The following is an 18,882-nucleotide window of genomic DNA, read 5'->3' on the forward strand; positions in this document are numbered from 1 at the left end:
CAAAATGTCACTGGACGACTGCAGCTGGTAATCATCTTCCTGCTGAAATAACGAGGCACAGTTGACACTCAGGAATTGCCTGTGCAAGATACAAGGCATCTGGGAGACCCAAAGAGAGGCAAAAATTATAGGAGTCCTGTTCAGATTTCTGAGACAGAGTTACAGAATATACACAGCCCTCCCTGCTGAGGCCTCCCCCCAGGACCCCAGTGCCCTGCAGTCTTAAGTCAGCCACTGGCTTCTAATTCTGAAGAAAAATGCATAGCTTTAAAGAAATCCACTGAGCACTATTGGGAGTAAGGTAGCTGCTGCCTAATGGACAGTTGTTACTGGCAATAGGCATTGCTGATGTGGATATGGTAACTTCTCTTTGCCATAAAAAGTAGAAGAGTTGAGTTCACTCTGTGATGGGAACTCATCCTTTATCCCTGATAATACCCTACTGTGCCCTATTATGCTAAGAGTCCCAGTTTCCAGAATAGACCTAGATTAATTGCTTTACTTTCAATCTGCCTATATAACTTTATAACTTTAAGATGTTAAACCTATATAACTATATAACTTTAAGATATTCCACACCTCAGTTTTTCCCTCCTATTGACCCAGGCAAAGAGAAAATATTATATGCTATTCTATCTCAATGTCGCCTTTATTCCTACAATCACAAAAACTTTGTCCTACTTTGTAGATATGGAAGCTACAACCTCAGAGGTACTCAGACACTCCTCCAAGGTCTCAAATAGTTTCAGCCTCGGTGCTGGTAAAGTGGAAGATCAGATTAGGTCCTCTCTTGCCAAAGTCCACCTGGTCTCTACATTCGTGGTGTCTTAGTCTAATTGGGACTGCTGTAGCAAAATGCCATAAATAAGGTGATTTACAAACAACTGATGTTTATTTCCTACACTTATGGAGTCTGTTAAGCCCATGATCAGAGTGCCAGGATGAACAGGTCTGGCAAGAGCCATATTCCGTGTTGTAGGTTGTTGACTTCTCACTACATCTTCAAATGGCAGGAAAGACCTCACTTTCGGTGGTCTCTTCTCTAAGAGCACTAATGCCAACTATGACCTGATCGTCTCCCAAATACCACCAACCCGGCTGTCTGCTGTTCTTTCTCCCTTTGCTCATTGGCACATGCGTGTTCACAAAACCCAGGCTTCCTTACCAATCACCAGGCTTTCCACACACCTAGATATACTTCAGAAAGAGAAGGAAGAGGGTTGAATATATCATCAGTGAAGCACTCTCCTGGCATGTGTGAGGCCCTAAGTTCATCCCCTGCTATAGGGGACAAAGGCCAGGAAAAGAGGAAGGAGGGAGGGGAAGAGAGAGAGAGATGAAAAACATTGTTAATAAAGCTTTGGTTTCCTGTTGATACTGAGTTAGTCTATTAAATCCTGAGCTGGTTGCCAAGAGGGCAGGATATATGGAACACAGAAGCTTTTTAGGGAAGTGGAACTAATTCAGTATGACAATATAATGGTGAACATTTATCATTTCACATTTACCAAATCCATAGACTGTGTAACACCAAGAGCAAATTCCAGGGTCAGCTATGGACTTTGAGTAGGTTGATTGACACCTGTGCCATTCTGTTAGGGAATGTTGATGATGCCGATGTTTCTTTTCTCATTTATGTGACAGAAACAACTTAAGATACACAGATCACTGTGGCAGAGAAGTCTGCCAGTAGGGCTAGCTCCTGCCCATGGCAACAGGAGAATAAGGCTGCTTTCTCTCAGCACGGCCAACTGAGAAGTAGAAAGCTCAGGCCCCAACTGGGGTCAAGCTATAACCCACAAGGCCTGCTTCCTCTCCAGCTGAGCCCCACCCACCTCCTAAAGTTCCACAAGCTCGAAAAACAGTGCTACTACCTAGGCACCCAGTCTTCAAACATGTGAAGGGGGTGTTTGAGCAGATATTGGGAGCCAGAACAATATTATGTAGGGATTCTGCAGGTCCCGTTCCACTTTTCTATGAACCAAAAACTGCTCTAAAATGTAGTTTATTAAAAATGAAAGAATCCCTTAGCCAGGTGTAGTGGTGCACGCGTTTAATCTCAGTACTCAGGGAGGCAGAGGCAGGTGGATCACTGTGAGTTCCAGGCTAACCTGGTCTACAAAGTGAGTCCAGGACAGCCAAGGCTACACAGAAAAAAACCCGTATTAAAACTGGGCCAGCAAGATGGCTCAGTGGATAAAGGCATTTGCCACAAAACCCTGAAAACCTGCATTAAATCCCAAAGACCCAGGTAAAGGTGAAAAAGAACTGACTCCACAAAGTTGTCCTCTGACTTCCACACATGCCACAAACTTACAAATAATAATAACAACTTCTTAATCCCAAAATGTACCAGATTAAGTGCTGGGCTAACAGAGTGGGATTTCTCCTTCATCTCACACACTGTAGTCTAATTGAGAAATAGATGTTACCTGTATTAGCCCATGCAAAGGTACGAAACATTCTTCATTTCCAAACAGCTTTACCTGCCCTTTCCTCTCTCCTCTCACCTGGTACCCTTTCTCCACATGTGAGACTCCATCACTAGTTCATTATGTCACTGGTTTCCTCTGAGACAACTTCCAAGGACAGATGCATTAGAAAGCCAGGAAACTCAAAGGTGCGGAGAGTCTTGCCCCTGCTTCTATGCATGGTGGTGGCCAAACACAGCGAGGCTAAGGTCTCCAGAGATCCTCATTGGAATAGCTCACCTTGTCAAACTTGGATTCACAACCTCTGAAAAACAACACTGAATCTTCCCTGGAATCACTTGTGTAATTGCTTCAATTCTCTGCTTCCCTCTCTTGACAGATGCAGCTGATCTGGGGAAAGATAAGAACCCACCCTTGCCAGGTCTCTGGGTCCTCAAACTTTGCCCTCCTTAACTGTTATTCTCTGTGCACACATTTCTGCACTTGCCTTCTCCATGGCTTCCCCTCACTACACAAACATGGGAACCTTGTGAGCTTGCCTGAACAAATGCTTGCTTTGCAGTCCATCAGCACCAGGTTAGAGGGACAGACGAGGGACAGACGTGCCCTGACGGAGAAAGCTGGGTTGTGCTTGAATAACACAAATAACACAAAGGACAGGGAAATGTTTTAAGCTTCTTTATTCCTTTTTGAATTCTGAAAAATTAAGTTCGCTTCTTTGGCTGTGCCACTTGGGAGGATGTATAAATATATAAGACCCTGTGAAGACAGATCAGATTGAGAACAAAACAATGTTTTCTACTTGTTGTTGTATCCTGGCCTTACCTTCAGTGATGGTACTAGCAACTGCAAGATGGAACAAGTGGTTCCATGGAACAAAGTCTTGCAGGACCCTGAGGGAAAAATGGCTGAGAAGGTCCATCTGAGACGCTGGCAGTAACAGCATCAGGGAAGGTGTAAGATGGAATGCCCAGACAGTTCCTAATTCACCCACCTCCCTCCGAAGGCTTGCTGTTTGCACATAGGTGGTGTGAGAAAAGCCTGAAGAAATAGGAGTAAAAATGGCTCCAATATGTTCCTAAAAATGTGGCTTTAGCACTGAAGCCCAGAAGTCACTCATTTCTCACAGTACATTTCCAGCTGCTGGAAGATACACCTGGTGTTCATCTGAACACACACCTATCGGGTGAAGGGTTGACACGGTAATAGGACACACCTGCTAGGCTCATCTGCAAGATGGAGAGTTTCTCTGAGAGAATCTACAGGAGGGTGCTTCAGGTGTTTTTTAAACAAGGCATTTTCAAGTCTCCATTTTTTTTAAACAGCTTTGCACATTGAACTAAAATTCACTTGCCTTCAAATGCCACATTTAAATCATGCCAACACAATGGCATTCTGTATTTCACAGAGTGAGAATCATCACCACAACCAATTTTAGAACATTTTTATTGGCCCACCTCATCCTCCTGCAGCCTCCAGGATGTGTCCCTCAGCCCTTTGCGATTGGCCTCTTTCACTTGGCACAGGCTTTACCAGATCTAGCTTTTAATTCACAGGAAAAGGATCGTGAACCTCCTGGCTGTAGGTGTGCTCTCCATCTGTGATTGTTTCTATGCACATGGTCTTCTCAGTTATCTCCTGTGGCCATAGCCTGTGCCACCATTCTAAGCACTTAATGCTCTCTTCGTTATAGGCACAACCACCTCCGTGTTAGCATTTGGAAAACTGGTACAGGGATGGTAGTAATTTTTCCCTCTTGAAGTTTGGCTCTCTCCCTATCATGGTAAGACAATGAAACCTTGCTCATATTTTCTCTCATTTGATGGAATTAATTTGTACATTTATTTTTTTTGATATGTGAATCCTTGTTATCCTTCCTCAGCAATCTCTTTTCCTCAAGTTCAATTTATTTGTTTTATAATTCTACTGCCTTATGTCTTATAGAGTTCATTTCTTAAAATCTCACATTTTGAGCCTTTCTTTGCTCTGAAGTTTTTTAGCAGGTGGGTGGTGCTCAGAGTCTAAGGAGAAATCTTACTGTCAGGCAACCAAACCCTACTGTCCATCTCCTCAAAGCCCAGAGAATCATGCTAGATCAAGGACTATCTTAAGAAAATGTGGGGAAATATTCTCAAATCCTGCTTCTTACCTTCCCCTGTGTCTCTGGGATATATGAGAGCCTGGTAAAGCTTATGTTCAAAGGGATGATGGGTTTCCTCAAGCTCTTCACTATAAGTCAAAGCTCCCTCATCTTCAAAATTGTATAAACTAAAAGAGAACAAAAACACCTTTTTCTAAAAGTGAGTCCAGTACCCATAAACTACCAGAAGTCTGAAAACTGACTTCCTCTCCCACAAGAAGGCAACATTATATCATATGAACCACAGCAGAGGGTAATTTGCTGTCTTGGATGAGAGCCAACCATTTGGTGGTGCACATACACGGGGCCTGGGCTACTCATTAATTTGGATTCTTCCTTGGTTGACTTGGCTCTGCCATAAGGACACCTCACATATCTCGAAACCACTGAAGCCCAGAATGTGTCTGTCTCCCAGCTGCAGTGGATGTTTCCCATAGACAGCAACTACTCATCCAGTCATGATCCTCCATGTCCTCCTACACAGAGCAGTCCCTGAAGTCATGACTCATTATTTGAGCTCTCACCCTTACCCCTTAAGAAAATCTTCTCTGGGGCTGAGAGAGGACTCAGTGATTAAAAGCACTCACTGCTCTTAACAGAGGTGCTGAGTTCAGTTCCCAGTACCCATGTAAGAGTGCTCACAGCAACCTTTAACTCTAGTTCCAGGGAATCTGACAATCTGATACACTCTTCTGGCCTCTGTAAGCACCCATATACACCTGGCAGACACACAAACACACACACACACACCACCACCACCACCACCAAACAATTAATTTTTTAAAAAATGCCTTCCCTGAAGGCATCTCTACTTAGCAAATCGATCTATAGCCATTGAACATAATAAGGTAATGCCACCAAAATAAGCAATACTGCCTTCCTGTCTGTGACAGAGTGGGACATCCTCACCTGCTCTGATAACCTAACACCCATAGGAGATTCACAGAAAGTTTGGAGAAGCAGGAAAAGTGGGTGGCTAGGCAGCAAGTGAGAGACTCCTCAATCTCTCAGCGAGGTGCCTAATAAGGAGCAAGTCTGAAAGCTTGAGAGCATGAGAAGCTCACAAGACACAAATGCAGATGTACAGCACAGCCCAAAATACTCTTGCAGTAGGGGCTCCCTATGAAAATGGTGCACAGAGTTATCAAGCAAGATTATGAGACACCAGCAGCAGCATAGCCTGGGGGTTTAAGCCACTGATTCAAGAAGAACATTGAGAAGATGTCATCCCTCCTTGTGCTAGGGTATGCATAATGCCAGCAAGATCAGCCAGTCCGGATTCTGCATATGTAGCTAGCAAAGCCTACTTTACAGTATTTGATGGGAAACTGTGAGTGTGTTTGTGCATGCGTGTGTGTGTGTGTGTGTGTGTGTGTGTGAGTGAGTTCTGTTCATTTTAATTCTCTATCCAGAGAGATTCTCTGGTTTGCAAGTATTTGTTTATTTCTTCAGCTAATATTTATCAGGTGCAAGTTACATATTCTAGACAATAGGAATAGAGCTGTGGATGGGCCAGGTACATGTAACGCTCTAAGAGGGCTTATGTGCTAGAAGAGAAGGTACAGGATTAAAAAGAACACAAACAAGATCATTTCTGCAGGTGAGGAAGTCGAACAAGAATTGAACAGTTGCTCGTAGTACGGAAGGTTGGAGTGGAGGTGTGTAGCTGTCTGGGAAGTCCTCAGAAGAAGGAGCTGTGAGGGAAAGCCTACCCATGAGAAAGAAGCAGTGATAGAGGAACTCTGGGCAGAAGGAACAACAATTCCAAAGGCCCCAAGGCAGAAATGGGAGTCTAGAGGTGTTTAAACTTCTTCATGGACCCTTTGGCTTCTGTAGGAGCCTTGTATTTTTAACTGCATAAGAAGACTTACATTAAAAATATGAAGGAAATAAATTACATTAAAATGTAGTTATCAAAATATTTAAAAGGCAGGGATGCAATGAAAGGCAAATTTTTCTTTATTAATATATTTTGTGGCAGACCAAGTAATTAACTTTGAAATAGCAATATTTCAAACTGCCTGCAACAGTTGTGAAGTGATATGGAATATCTATGGCATTTGGAGTGACAAGTGCTGCTAATGACATTGAGATTTTCTGCATAACTCAAAGGGAGGCTCAACTACAGTTAAGCTTGTAAAACTAAAGATGCTGTTTCCCCCATCCAAAACCATAGATCCTATAAGCCTACCATCGAGGCCTTGGGTCTGTGTATGCAAATACCAAAACCATGTGAGACTCTTCAGCAAATATGGAGTTTTAAGCAAGAAAAGTGGTGCAGTCTTGCTACTCTATAAAAACTGGCATTCCGGGACAACAGGAATGGAAGAGTATCAAAGATTGCTGTGTGGCTCGGAAAAGAAAAGAAAAAGGGAGCTTGGGAAAAACTAATAAATGGCATTAAAAGCCAGGTGTAATGGCACCTGCCATCAGTCTCAGCACGCAAGAGGCTAAGGCCAACCAATCCCAAGTTTGAGGCCAGCTTGAGTTAGCAGGGAGACCCTACTCAGGTTGGAGGAGGAAGTAATCCCATTAGAGAGACATGAGCACCAAGAGGAAGGATTTGCTGATAGCTTGGATTGGGGCTGGGAGGAAAGGAAGAAAAGGAAGGTAGTATTAGCGTCAATTACATGGGTGCTGCTGCATACTGGTACAGCCCAATCTGAGAAGGGACATGGGTTCATGGGAGTGGTAGGTGGTTAGTTCATTGTTCCATCATCTGCCTTGTGGGAGTCGAGCTGCTTATTCCACACATGGAGAGGTATAGAGTAAGCTGCACAAGCCCAGAGCTCATAGCGGGGCAGCCTGAGGGAGGATGTGCATGCTCTCTAGTTGAGCATGACTTTTTCAATTCAAATGGGAACCTGCAACTTCTCCATCATCTCTGTGTCAAGTAGGGAGGGCTGAACCTTCTCCCTACCAAGGGAAACTCCCACTTTTTATTCCCCAAGAGGTGAAAGAACTTGATAAAGGTCACAGTATCTAGGAAAGCTACATGGAAACGAATGGACGGTGTCCCACCCCCTCTCCCAAGCTTGTGTTTTATCTCCTGCCTACTGCCTCCTCAATGTGATATACAAAGGAAAGAATGAAAAACAAGGGTTAAGATTTCAGGTAAAGCAAAAGTGAAGGGAAAGAAGGGCTAATAAATTGGAGGCTGGAAGCTCGCCAGCATCTGACCTTGAACAGGCTACTTGACTGTCTGAGCCTTAATTTTCTATCTGGCATGGGAATAATGATACCAACCAGCATTATTACATTGAGGAAATCTATGGGCACATGAGAAACACTCAATGCATATTTTTGGTTAAACTAGAGTTGTTTAATTTTTAAATGGACATTTCCTATTATGGACTTCTCAATTATTTCAAGGTAGTTTCCACAAAAGGGAGAGAGAGTAATCGTAACAAAATGACTACAAAGGACCTTGAATAATTCTGCTGGGTTTCTCATGCTATTTCATGACCTGGGGGGCGGGGGGGAAGACAGCATTCCATGGTCATTTTCATCTTAGAAAAACACTTGAATAGAAACTACAGGTTTTATCTTATAATAACAACAAAGTAGCTATTTCTCTCAGAAATCAAGTGAGATTTTCTGTATATGGTTGTCTTTCGTCTAGAAGACTAAAAGCAATGAACTTGATGACTTGGTGTTTGCACACAACAAAACACTTCCTTTCCAGTCAATTTAATTAGTCTAACTAATACTGCAGGATCACCCCTGGTCAGGGCCACCCACAGCTTATTTACTGGTTCATTTTCATTAAGTATCTAACTCGTCCCAGCATTGCTTTCAGGTCAAGCCATGTATGAATAAACAAGAACAAAGTCCCCGGGGCCAGAGAGATGACTCGGTGGTTCAGAACACCGGCTGCTCTTGCAAAAGACCCAGGGTTCAGTTTCCAGCACCCACATGGCGACTTACGACCATCCATACCTCCATTTCCAGGAGGTCCACCCTCTGGCTCTGTGGGCACTGAGCACACACATGATAAGTATACATAGATACAGGCAGACTCACACACATAAACTAAAAATGAGCTTTTTTGCTTATTTGTTTTGGGGCTTTTTGTTGTTGTAGTATGCCCCTGCCCTCGACAGATTTCTCTGGATAGCCCTAGCTGTCCTGGAATTTGCTATTCAGAAGCTGGCCTCCAACTCAGAGATCCAACTCTGCCTGCTGAGTGCTGAGATTAAAGGCATGCACCACCATGGCCAGCCCAAAAATGAATATTCAAAAATAAACAAACAATTCAATTCAATGGTATTTTTGGAGGGCTTTTGTCTTTGACTCTTTCTTTTTCTCTTGTCTTGTAGTACTTACAGGTCTTTTGCTTATATATTATGGTTTCTGATTTTTTTATTTTTGTGGCATTTCCACGTGTGTCTCTACGTCTATATGTTTCCTGTGGTTTTTCTTTGTCTTTTTTTTTACTGTTTGTTTTTATTTTATTTATTTTAGTTTTAGATGCTCATTTGTTTTCTAATAAGAAAAGGAGTATAGATTTGGTTGGATGGAGAGGTGGAAAAGATCTGAGAAGAGTTGGAGGAGATGAAACTTTGATCAGAATATACTGTATGAAAAAGATCTATTTTTAACTTTTGAAAAAAAAAAAAGGAAAAAACCACTGGGGTGTTGCTAGAATACTACTATAACTACATAAAGGGAAGGAGAGTTAGCCTCTTCCAGAGATGACCCCCCATTGCTTATCATCCCTTAAACCACATGTGCACAAGCTGCACTAAATGTACTCAGCAGTGTGTGTGTGTGTGTGTGTGTCTCACAGGAGCACATACCATGCCCAGCTTCGACATGGGAAGTGGATCCACAGCCAGGTCCTCGGGCTTTTCTCCCAGGTACTTAGCCTGCTGAGCCCTCCCCCAGCTCTACAAGAAACATTTTCAATCAGAAGACGTCTTTGAGTTAAGACTTAAATGACAAGGAGTTAACCATTCAAGAACAGGGGTAAAGTCTGTTCTCCGTATAGGGCAGCTACAGGTAAAGGTTTAAAGGGAAGCTAGTGGGAGACATAGTCAGAAAAGGAGGGCAGGATGAGGTCTGACCCTGTATTTCCCAGCAGGTTGGATTTTATCCTAATTGCTGGGAAGTTGAAACTAAAGAGAGCATGCCCGGGCTGTATTTCTAGATGACAATGACTGTTTCTGACTGGACTGTAAGGTGGCCAGGGAGAGAGCCAGGAAGTATATTGTCTCTAGGCAGGGCATGATAGGGACTCAGACTGACCTGGTAGCAGTAAGGGTGGAGTGGAATGCACAAACCATAGCTGTCAACTTGAGGGAGTGCTGGCAGGACTTCCAGAAGAGCTACAAGACACAGAAAGGAAACAGGACTCCTAAGTGAGTAGGATAGCAGTGTTGTCATTTACTGATAATGAGAAGATTTGGAAATAAAAGCCCTGCTGGTTCTCTTAGACGGATGACATTTGAGTTGTCGGTTAGTCATCTCAGTGGCGATGTCGAGTGGGCTGTTTGATGTGTATGGCTGCAGCTTTGGAAGGAGGCCAAGGCTTGAGCAATCGTCTGATAAGTTCTGACGTGAGGTGCCGCTCTTCCAGGATGGCCGCATGGGTAACTGCAGCAAGCATCTCCTTAGCGTCCCCAGAGCCAGGCTTTCCCTCTGCCAAGATCCAGCTGACCAGGAAACACTCACACAGACAGCCTGGGGATTCAGGGACTCAAACACTGGGAACCCTGTGTGGTCATGTTCTCTGCTTTGATTCAGGCAAGCAAAAAAGCATAGTTTTCAGATTTTCCCTTCAGCTTTTAGACATACAAAGGATCTGACACCTTCGTTCATCACACTGCCTCCTCACTTTCTAGCTCCACAGACAAATTGAGACAGTTCAGCCCGGAATGTATGCACTTCTGAAGTAAGAGCTGTCCCAAGTACAAGTGCTGGCTAAGTAATTCTCCCAAGGGCCAAGTTAATAGGGCACATCCAAACAAGACCCCCCGGGTAAGTGCACACTGAAACCTTGCCTTCTCTGCCTCAACCCCAGCTCTGGAAACTTGCAAGTATCCTTCTACCAGGTTCTTTCATTCTCAAGATGGCTTCCAATTAAGGAGATTTGTGGGAGGAGTGTAATTTATGGGAACTGTCAGCCACCAAAATGTGATCTGGCTCTAGTGATCTGGTGTCTTTCGGAGCTTGAGGACTTAAGCTTTAACTCGAAGTCTCAAGGCAGAGGCTGCTATCCCCTCATGTCCATCCTCCAGATAACGACTGTGCTGGCTGGTCTTATGTCAACCTACCACACAAACTAGAGTTATCTGAAAGGAGGGAGCCTCAGTTGAGAAAATGTCTCCGTAAGATGCAGCTGTCAGGCATTTCTCAGTTAGTGATCAATGGGGGAGGGCCCATTCATTGGTGGGTGGAGCCATCCCTGAGCTGGCAGTCCTGGGTTCTGTAAGAAAGCAGACTGAGCAATCCGTGAGAAGGAAGCCAGTAAGCAGCGCCCATCCATGACCTCTGCATCAGCTCCTGCCTCCAGGTTCCTGCCCTGCTTGAGTTCCTGTCCTGACTTCCTCCAATGTTGAACAGCAGTGTGAAAGTAGAAGCCAGATAAACCCTTTCCTCACCAACTTGCTTTTTGGTCATGGTGTTTTAATGCAACAATAGAAACCCTAACTAAGACAGTGACTTAACATAGTGACACTCTGATATGGTTCAGTGCACAACTGACCCACCTGGAAGGTTCATCCCAGACAGCGAGTGAGGCTGTGTCACGGGTAGTAGAATGCCAGGCTAATTCCCTAGACCATCTCAGGCCCTACTCTGCTAATTACAGTTGGGTTTCTCCTTGGTTTGTTTGTTGGTCAAACTTATTTCAAAGACTAGATCAGCATCATGACTCAGGAACAAGTTAGTGATTAAAATATTAAAATAAGCCTTCCATAGAAAAGTAGGCAGCCCAGCTCACTGCTGGGTATTTCAACACAGGATTTTATCTGCTTCATGGGTTGGTTGATTCGTTCATTTGTTTGTTTGGGATTTTTGAGACAAGATCTCACTCAGTAGTCCGTGCTGACTGCTGCCTCCCAAATGCGGGGATTACAGACATGAGTCATCATACCTGCATGCTTCATTTTTTATTGTGCCAGAGAAAACAAAGCAGGAAGAATGCCCCTGGCAGCCACAGGGGTGGGCTGGCCAGGTCAAAGATGCTATACAGATTAGTATTCACCAGCTTTGACCTTGGCCTTTAAAGTGCAACTAACCATTAGGCATAAGTTCAGGAGTAAGATTAAACTGTTTAGCACCAGCCTTTTAGCTGCAAAAGCTAACCATGGCCCTGTCTCACGCCAAAGCAAGTACCATAAGCAGACATTCTTTGTACTGATAAGAACTGTTAAGGTATGATTCTCCCTCCTCTATTCTCTATCTTGAGTTTTTGCTAAGGATGAGGATATGGAAGAATGGTTATGAGCACACTCATTAGAGCTAGACTACCTGAGACAGAAGTCAAGACTACTCTTGTATAGCTTACCTTCCTTAAAAATTATTGTGTGAATTATTATATGCCACATATAAAATAATATCAGGCGCACACAGTGTGGGCTCAGGAAACAAGCTGTTATCATTGGTTTAGGATTAAGAACCCTATGTGGGCAAGCACTGTCCTGGGCACTGCTAGTGTAGATGAGGCCCAGCAGGAAAATGAAGGCTGCTTATTCCTTCCCTGCCGTTTGCCGCATGCTTAGGCAATGAGACACCACAACAGAATGGGCGCTTTTCTCAGTGTATGCTAAGCGTAACTGATGAAGAAGCAGAAGCCATTCAAAAACCGGAAAAGCAAAGGCACCGTAATTAAGATCAACCTACCTGTTATAAATTAGGCCATATTATGTGCATGATAATATTGCTGAGATTAAACACCCAGAAATTGGACTTCATTCTGGTTAGATAAAAGAATTAACATCAATCAAAGCAGCAGTCCAGGAAATTTTGTAGAATTACTATGATAACATCCTGGGCAGCCAAATATTCAGCACACACCCCCACCAAACCCCTGCTTTGCATGCCACAAAATTAACATGATTTTATCATAGCTCTCCTAAGTTGAAAAAAAAAACAGCATGCACATGTACTCATATATAGTTATAGTTTGATATAAAATGAAAATGTTAACATGGAAAGCAAGGAACAAAAGTGGAATCCCACCTCTCCCACTCACTTGCTAGCTATCCTTAGCTAGGCTCTGAAGCTCCCAGATCCTCTAGATCAGTATCTTTGAAGTTAGGGACACTACAGCCTCTTACTGCTCTGGGGTACCTGCTTACCCCACTGTCTGCTATCTTCAGTCTCTTCCTCCCTTCCCCTCTGTTCCTCTGTGTGTCTGTGCTCCTCCCTCTCACCTTTTCCCTCTCTTCTCCCTTCCCTTCTTACCTTTTCAAATATGCGTCTCTTTGTGTATATTGTCTATAAAAGGATGTATAGATATATGTATATATACATATATATGTATATGAATATGTATATGTATAGATATAGTGGTCCATGCTCATTTCAGGAAAACAAAATATGTTTTGTAAAATCTTTAAACCACTCATAATCTAATAATTCCATGTGTGGTATAGCTGCTATTTTGTCAAGTATCCTTCTAGTCTTTGTCCATGCAATAAACTTAACGCAAGTCTCTATGTCTGTATAAACATATCTACATTCATAGGACCAGAGTATATATTCTATCCAGGGGAAGTTTTTCTGCTCATCAGTATACCATGTTTATAAAAAAAAGACGCACATTATCACTTGATATTACTACTTTAAGTAAAACCTGTTATTTATTTAATTTCATATTGTTAGAAATATAAGCTAATCAAATGCTCTGTTACAAACTCTACTTGAGTGAATAACCCTATATTGGTTTATATAGGGATTTGTCCATGTTTTTTATCAACAGAATATTACTGCCGCTCTTCTTGCTCAGAGTGGTGAGTTTGGCACATGATATTCAAAGAAATCACATACCTTGCATAACAGTACTAAAAATATAACCAGAACAGTAATCAGGGCCTCCCCAAAAACAGTACTAATAAAGTACAGCTGGAGACATACAAAGTGGGCTCTACATTTCTCAGGGATCCAGAGATCAGTGAACAACTAGAACACAAGACACAGGGAACAGGCAGCCACACTTTCCACTGTGTCTGTCATACACTTGTTTTCACCTCTGTGGAGGAAGGGGAGTAGTGAGGCTTGAACCCTCACATTCACTCTGCCATTGAGTGAATCCTAAGCCCCTGTGTGTTTCTTTTACTTGATGGGACTGGAGAGGTGTTTCTGTGATTAAAGCACTTTCCATGTTTACTGGTGAGGACCAGAGTTTGGGTCCCCAGAACCTCATAAACCCAGATACAGTAGTCCTATCTGTAATCCCACCTCTAGCCCCAATGCTACTCCAAGAAGATGGGAGTCAGCGACAGGAAAAATCCCAGAAGCTCACGGACTAGCTAGCCTCACGTACCCAGTGTAAACTAAGAGACCCCATCTCAAGGTGGAAAGAGAGGACCAGCACCCACGGCTGTTTTCAGACCTCTCTATACACCTACCATGGTATCACACCCCTGCACTCACACACACACAAAGATATGTAAGGTAAATAGATAGAAATCTAATATATGTTTATCTAGTAAATACCGATTTGTAATTATTTCCTTTCATTGCTAGATCATTTCTTGCACAGGGCATTGTCAGAAGCCACATAGATAAGTAATAAAGTTTTAAAAAAATGTCCAGCCAGGTGTAGTGGCTCACCCCTTTATTCCTGGCATTTGAGAGGCAGAAGCCTGTGAATTAGAGACCAACATGATCTACATAGCAAGTTCTAGGCCAGCCAGAGATACACAGACCCTGTCTCTAAATAAATAAAACTTGTCAAGAATTTCCCAGTAAAGGGAAGGGCAGGTGAGGAAGCAAGCCAGCCTCTGAACACGTGTAACATGTTTACTGGGGACCGTGTTCCTGTACCCAGGGTGTAGAGGTGGGTGCACCAACTTCCTGCCTGCTTCCACAGAAAACCCACCTCTAAAGGGAACTGCTAAACCTTGAGTACTATTGTTTTAGGAACCTGAGTAACATCTTGCAATTGAAATTTTCAAATGCTTTCTCTAATAACATATCTAGATGATCATGGAGATAGCCTGATTTCTGCCTCTGTGTCACATGGCTCAATCATTTAACCTTTCTGAGTCTGTAAAATTGGTATAATGATGACCTATTTCTAGTCTCTACTCCTTAGGTGTTGTGCCAGTATTTAGGCAAGAAAATGTTAATTAATGAGAGCTCTTGGAAGCTTCTAAAATATGTGAGGTGGCATGACGATACATGGCAGGGTTAATATATTTGTACTTGATCATTTGGGTATCTGTGCTAAATATTTGTAATGTGGGATTCATATTCACAAACAATTGGACTCCCCCTCCTCCATGTCCTCATATTAATTCATGCACACTTTGGAGCTGAAACTGACTTCGTTCAGCATCTCAACCCAATTTTCAAGAGGGTTATCACTAGAAGCCAGTGTGCTGGGGCCCAGGAAAACATGCAGAAGAACCCCTCCCACACACATTGTTCTGTGCCTCATCCTCCTGCCCCTTCTGCTTGTCCTCGGGGCTTCTGCCAGTCGAGCTTGCCTGCTGTCTGTATAGTGACTGGTGTTTGATTCTTTCCTCACATATGACCCTTTTTTTCTTCCCTCTTTCTTCAGTCTTTCCCCTTCTCCCTTGTCAGCCCATCACAATGTTGCAGGAATTGCAGCCCTGGCCAGTTGGGTCTCTCCTCAGCATCCTGCAGGGCCCCTGTTTGGTGCCATCAAATGGCAGCCCTGGGCATGTGCTGACAGACAGACAGTGAAGGAATTTGCTTGTTTGGTGGGGAGAGGATGGAAGACAGAGTCCACCATGTCAGTCCACCTACCCCATCACCTGTCCTACAGTACCTCACTTGTCAGGGCTCGTTGCCCTCTTCTATCACTACAGGGGACAGGTGAGCTAGAAACGTCCATTTGGTTGGGTTGTGCTTTATGCTAATCTGTAGGAAAGCCACCGAGCTTCACTGGAGTGTGCCTACACCAATGACAATGCAGAACTGCATTGTAACCCAGCGGACTGCAGACTGTGCTAGGAGAAGCACGTCCTTGTCTTCAGCAGTCACCGAGTGGGATGACAGGGCCCGCATTCTCTTCATAGTCTTTCAACAAGAAATTCTCATCCCCGGTCTTAATGTGCAATCTGTCTGCACTGACCAAGTGTCAGGGGTGATCCTAAGCGAAGACATTAGGGTCTGAAAAGTCAACAGAGGGAGCATTACTGAATTCATGGAGTTAGCCCAGTGTCTGTGCTGAGAGTGCCCCAGGCTGTCCTCAGATTCAGTGATTCCCTGGGACCCCAGGACTTAGAAAAGCTGTCCCACTCAAGGTTATGGTCCATTATGTAAGGGGTCCAGATTAAAAGGAAGAACAAAACAAGGCATTAGGACACAGTCCCAGCTTCCACATGTCCTTTCCCAGTGATGTCACATGGATGTACTTAAAAGTTTTTGTTGACACAATCTCATATGTAGTGGAAGATAGCCTTGAACTCATGATTCTTTTGCCTCTTCCTCCCAGGTACTAGGACTGTGGACATAAGCCATCATACCTATGTAGATATGTTTTAATGTTAGCAATTTGCATTAATGTCTGTGCAATGTCTGGAAGGAAGCTCACCTGAGTCTTAGAATCACTGGGGTCAATCACATAGGTGTAGAATACCTGTGTTACTGACCTCATTCACTTAGACTACAGACCCTCAGAATAAAACTAAACATTAAGTATGTACCTCATTATTGGCATAAACTATCTGGTCCCCTGCCCTAAGGCCTCAGGCATGCAAAATGCTCATCAGACAAACTGTTACAACGATTCAGACTTTTCTTAAGAGCCAATCCAAAGCCAGACCTGCCAACAGATTTTTTTTTTTTTTTAGGGATTTGCAGGATCTTGGCCACACAGGCCTGCTGAGCTAACCCCACTCTGCACACATTCTCAGAATCAAGATACAGGAAAGCCGAAGGTCTGTGAGCACAGGTCTCAGCTTTGCCTTCTGTATTGGTCAGCTTCCCATCACTACAATACCTGAAGGAATTAACTAATAAACAGAAAAGTTTTACTCACGGTCTTGCTTCTTTTGAAGTGCAAGCCCAAGGTTTGCAGCCATGTTGGCTTGGTCCTCTGCTGAGGGCAGCACAGGGTCAGAGCATGTGTGAAAGCAGGTGATCTCATCATAAGGAAGCAAAGGAGTTAAGCCCATATCCCATGATCTCACTTGAGGTCATGATTCTTATAAACTGTTGTTTTATTTTAAAAAAAGAATGCAACTGTTAGATTTTGCCAATGAAGACTCAGGGAACCAGATGCTAGGGTGAAAACCTACTAACTCAGAGAGACAAAGAAAGCACCCAGCTGACCTTCCTACTCAGCTGACATCCCAGAAGGAAAAGACCTTTCTGCTGAGCTCATGACCCAGAGAAAAAGAGCTAAGAGCCAAAAGCCCAAGCCAAAAGCTTGCTAGATCAGCAGCTGGCCCAGGAGGTAAAGGCCTGCTCACTCACCCAACAACTTAGGAGAAGAAAGCCAAAGAGCTAAAGAGCTCAAGAACTCCTCATCTAGGCTGTCTTAAATACCTTTTATTCAAAGTCCCTCCTTACTACTTAATCCCTGCCAGATGGTTTCTTGCTTTGCCTCTTGACCTAGGGTTAACTTTATTAAATCCTGTGTACAGAAAGCTCTTGGATTAAAGGTGTGTGCTAGGGCTGAGCCACACCACAATCACCTGTTTACAATAAACAGATAGTTCTTGGATTAAAGGTGTGTGTTAGAACTGAACCACACTCTACAAAAGGAAGGGTTTTACAGTTCAACAATGGGATCAAATATCCTGCAACACTTTGTAGCTGCCTTCCTTTGGGGCACCACCTCCCAGAGTGCCACAGTACCCAATATCACCACCGTGGACCCAAGCCTTCACATATGAAAACCTGGTGGTCACTCACTACAGAACACAGCAGGAAAACATTTCCTCCACCCTCACAGGATCATTGCAATTCATAACAGTAGCCATGGAACTCTTTTCACAAAAAGCAGGTCATCCTCAGCAAGGACATTGTAAATCATTGTAGTCATTACTATTCAAGGGACAGAGGCATGAGAATAAGTCTTCAATGCTTCCTTATCATCTTAGGTGGGTCAAAAGTGCCTTTGCCCATATCCTGAAGCAAAGGCAGCCTAAGAGCAGTGGGCCTCCGCCCCTCACTGCCATCCAACCTTCTCCTGACTTTTTTCTCTGTCTCTTTTTTCTGGCAGTGGCTCAAAAACCCTGGCCCCCAGCATGAGAAGCGGACTCTGTTTGGAGACATGGTGTGCTTCTTGTTCATAACGCCCCTGGCGACCATCTCAGGCTGGCTGTGCCTGCGGGGTGCCGTGGACCACCTGCACTTTAGTAGCCGGCTGGAAGCCGTGGGACTGATTGCTCTCACTGTGGCACTCTTCACGATTTACCTCTTCTGGACACTAGTGAGTATGGCCTGTGGCTGGGGTTTGGGTGGCTGGAGCTGGCAGCACTGTCACGGCAGGCCCCCTCACATCTGCAGCACCTCCCACCTGCCCAGCTGACAACGACCTTCAAATGCTGCCCTGGCGCACAGAGGTGGTTTGCAGGAGTTGGGGGGTGGGAGTGGCGCTGAGAGTATGACTGAGAGTGTACAAACACACTGCAAGGAAGAACACATGAAATGAAGAAAACCAGGTTCCCAGCCCTCACCAGTCAGACACACCCCCTGCACATTCCTCTCTGGTGGACTAGGATTCCAACTGGCATAAGGCATGGCGCTTGATTTCTCCAGTTGCTTCTCACCTTTGCTGGGCTCCTGGTAGGTTATGAGGGACCGCTGCACTGCAGCCCCCTGCACAAATCATGAATCCTGCCTGCTGGTTGCTTCCTTCCTGCATCCTGACACAGCCTTAAAGTCTTTTCTGGATGTGGCGCTGCACTCTGCCTGATGATTATTCTGTGCGTTGGGATATTGACTCTGCTGCCCATAAAAGCACTAATTTATCTAGTTGAGAAGACTTCTGCTGCCACTGAAGAAAAGCCATTTCCCAATAAGTGTCCCTGCTGTGTATGAGGAAAAAATGTTAAGCATTCCCTTTTACATCCATTTAACTTCCTGCTGTAAGCTGATTGCTGGGGCACCGGTTGGAAGCACCCACAAAATGCACCATTGGCTCCCTCTTTGTGCTGTCCAGTA

General features: G+C 44.1%; 1 protein-coding gene across 2 annotated transcripts in view; it reads left to right on the forward strand.

Annotated features, from left to right (window-relative positions):
• The window catches only part of Marchf3 (membrane associated ring-CH-type finger 3), a 150,988-nt gene that overhangs the window by 125,457 nt on the left and 6,649 nt on the right, over window positions 1-18,882 (forward strand). For both annotated transcript variants that reach the window (XM_060377246.1, XM_060377247.1), the window contains exon 4: window positions 17,939-18,148. In XM_060377246.1, the coding sequence (XP_060233229.1) occupies window positions 17,939-18,148 (210 nt within the window). The remainder of the gene's footprint in view (window positions 1-17,938; window positions 18,149-18,882) is intronic.

This window comes from Meriones unguiculatus, chromosome 2 (genome assembly GCF_030254825.1).
Source record: "Meriones unguiculatus strain TT.TT164.6M chromosome 2, Bangor_MerUng_6.1, whole genome shotgun sequence".
NCBI lineage: Eukaryota > Metazoa > Chordata > Mammalia > Rodentia > Muridae > Meriones > Meriones unguiculatus.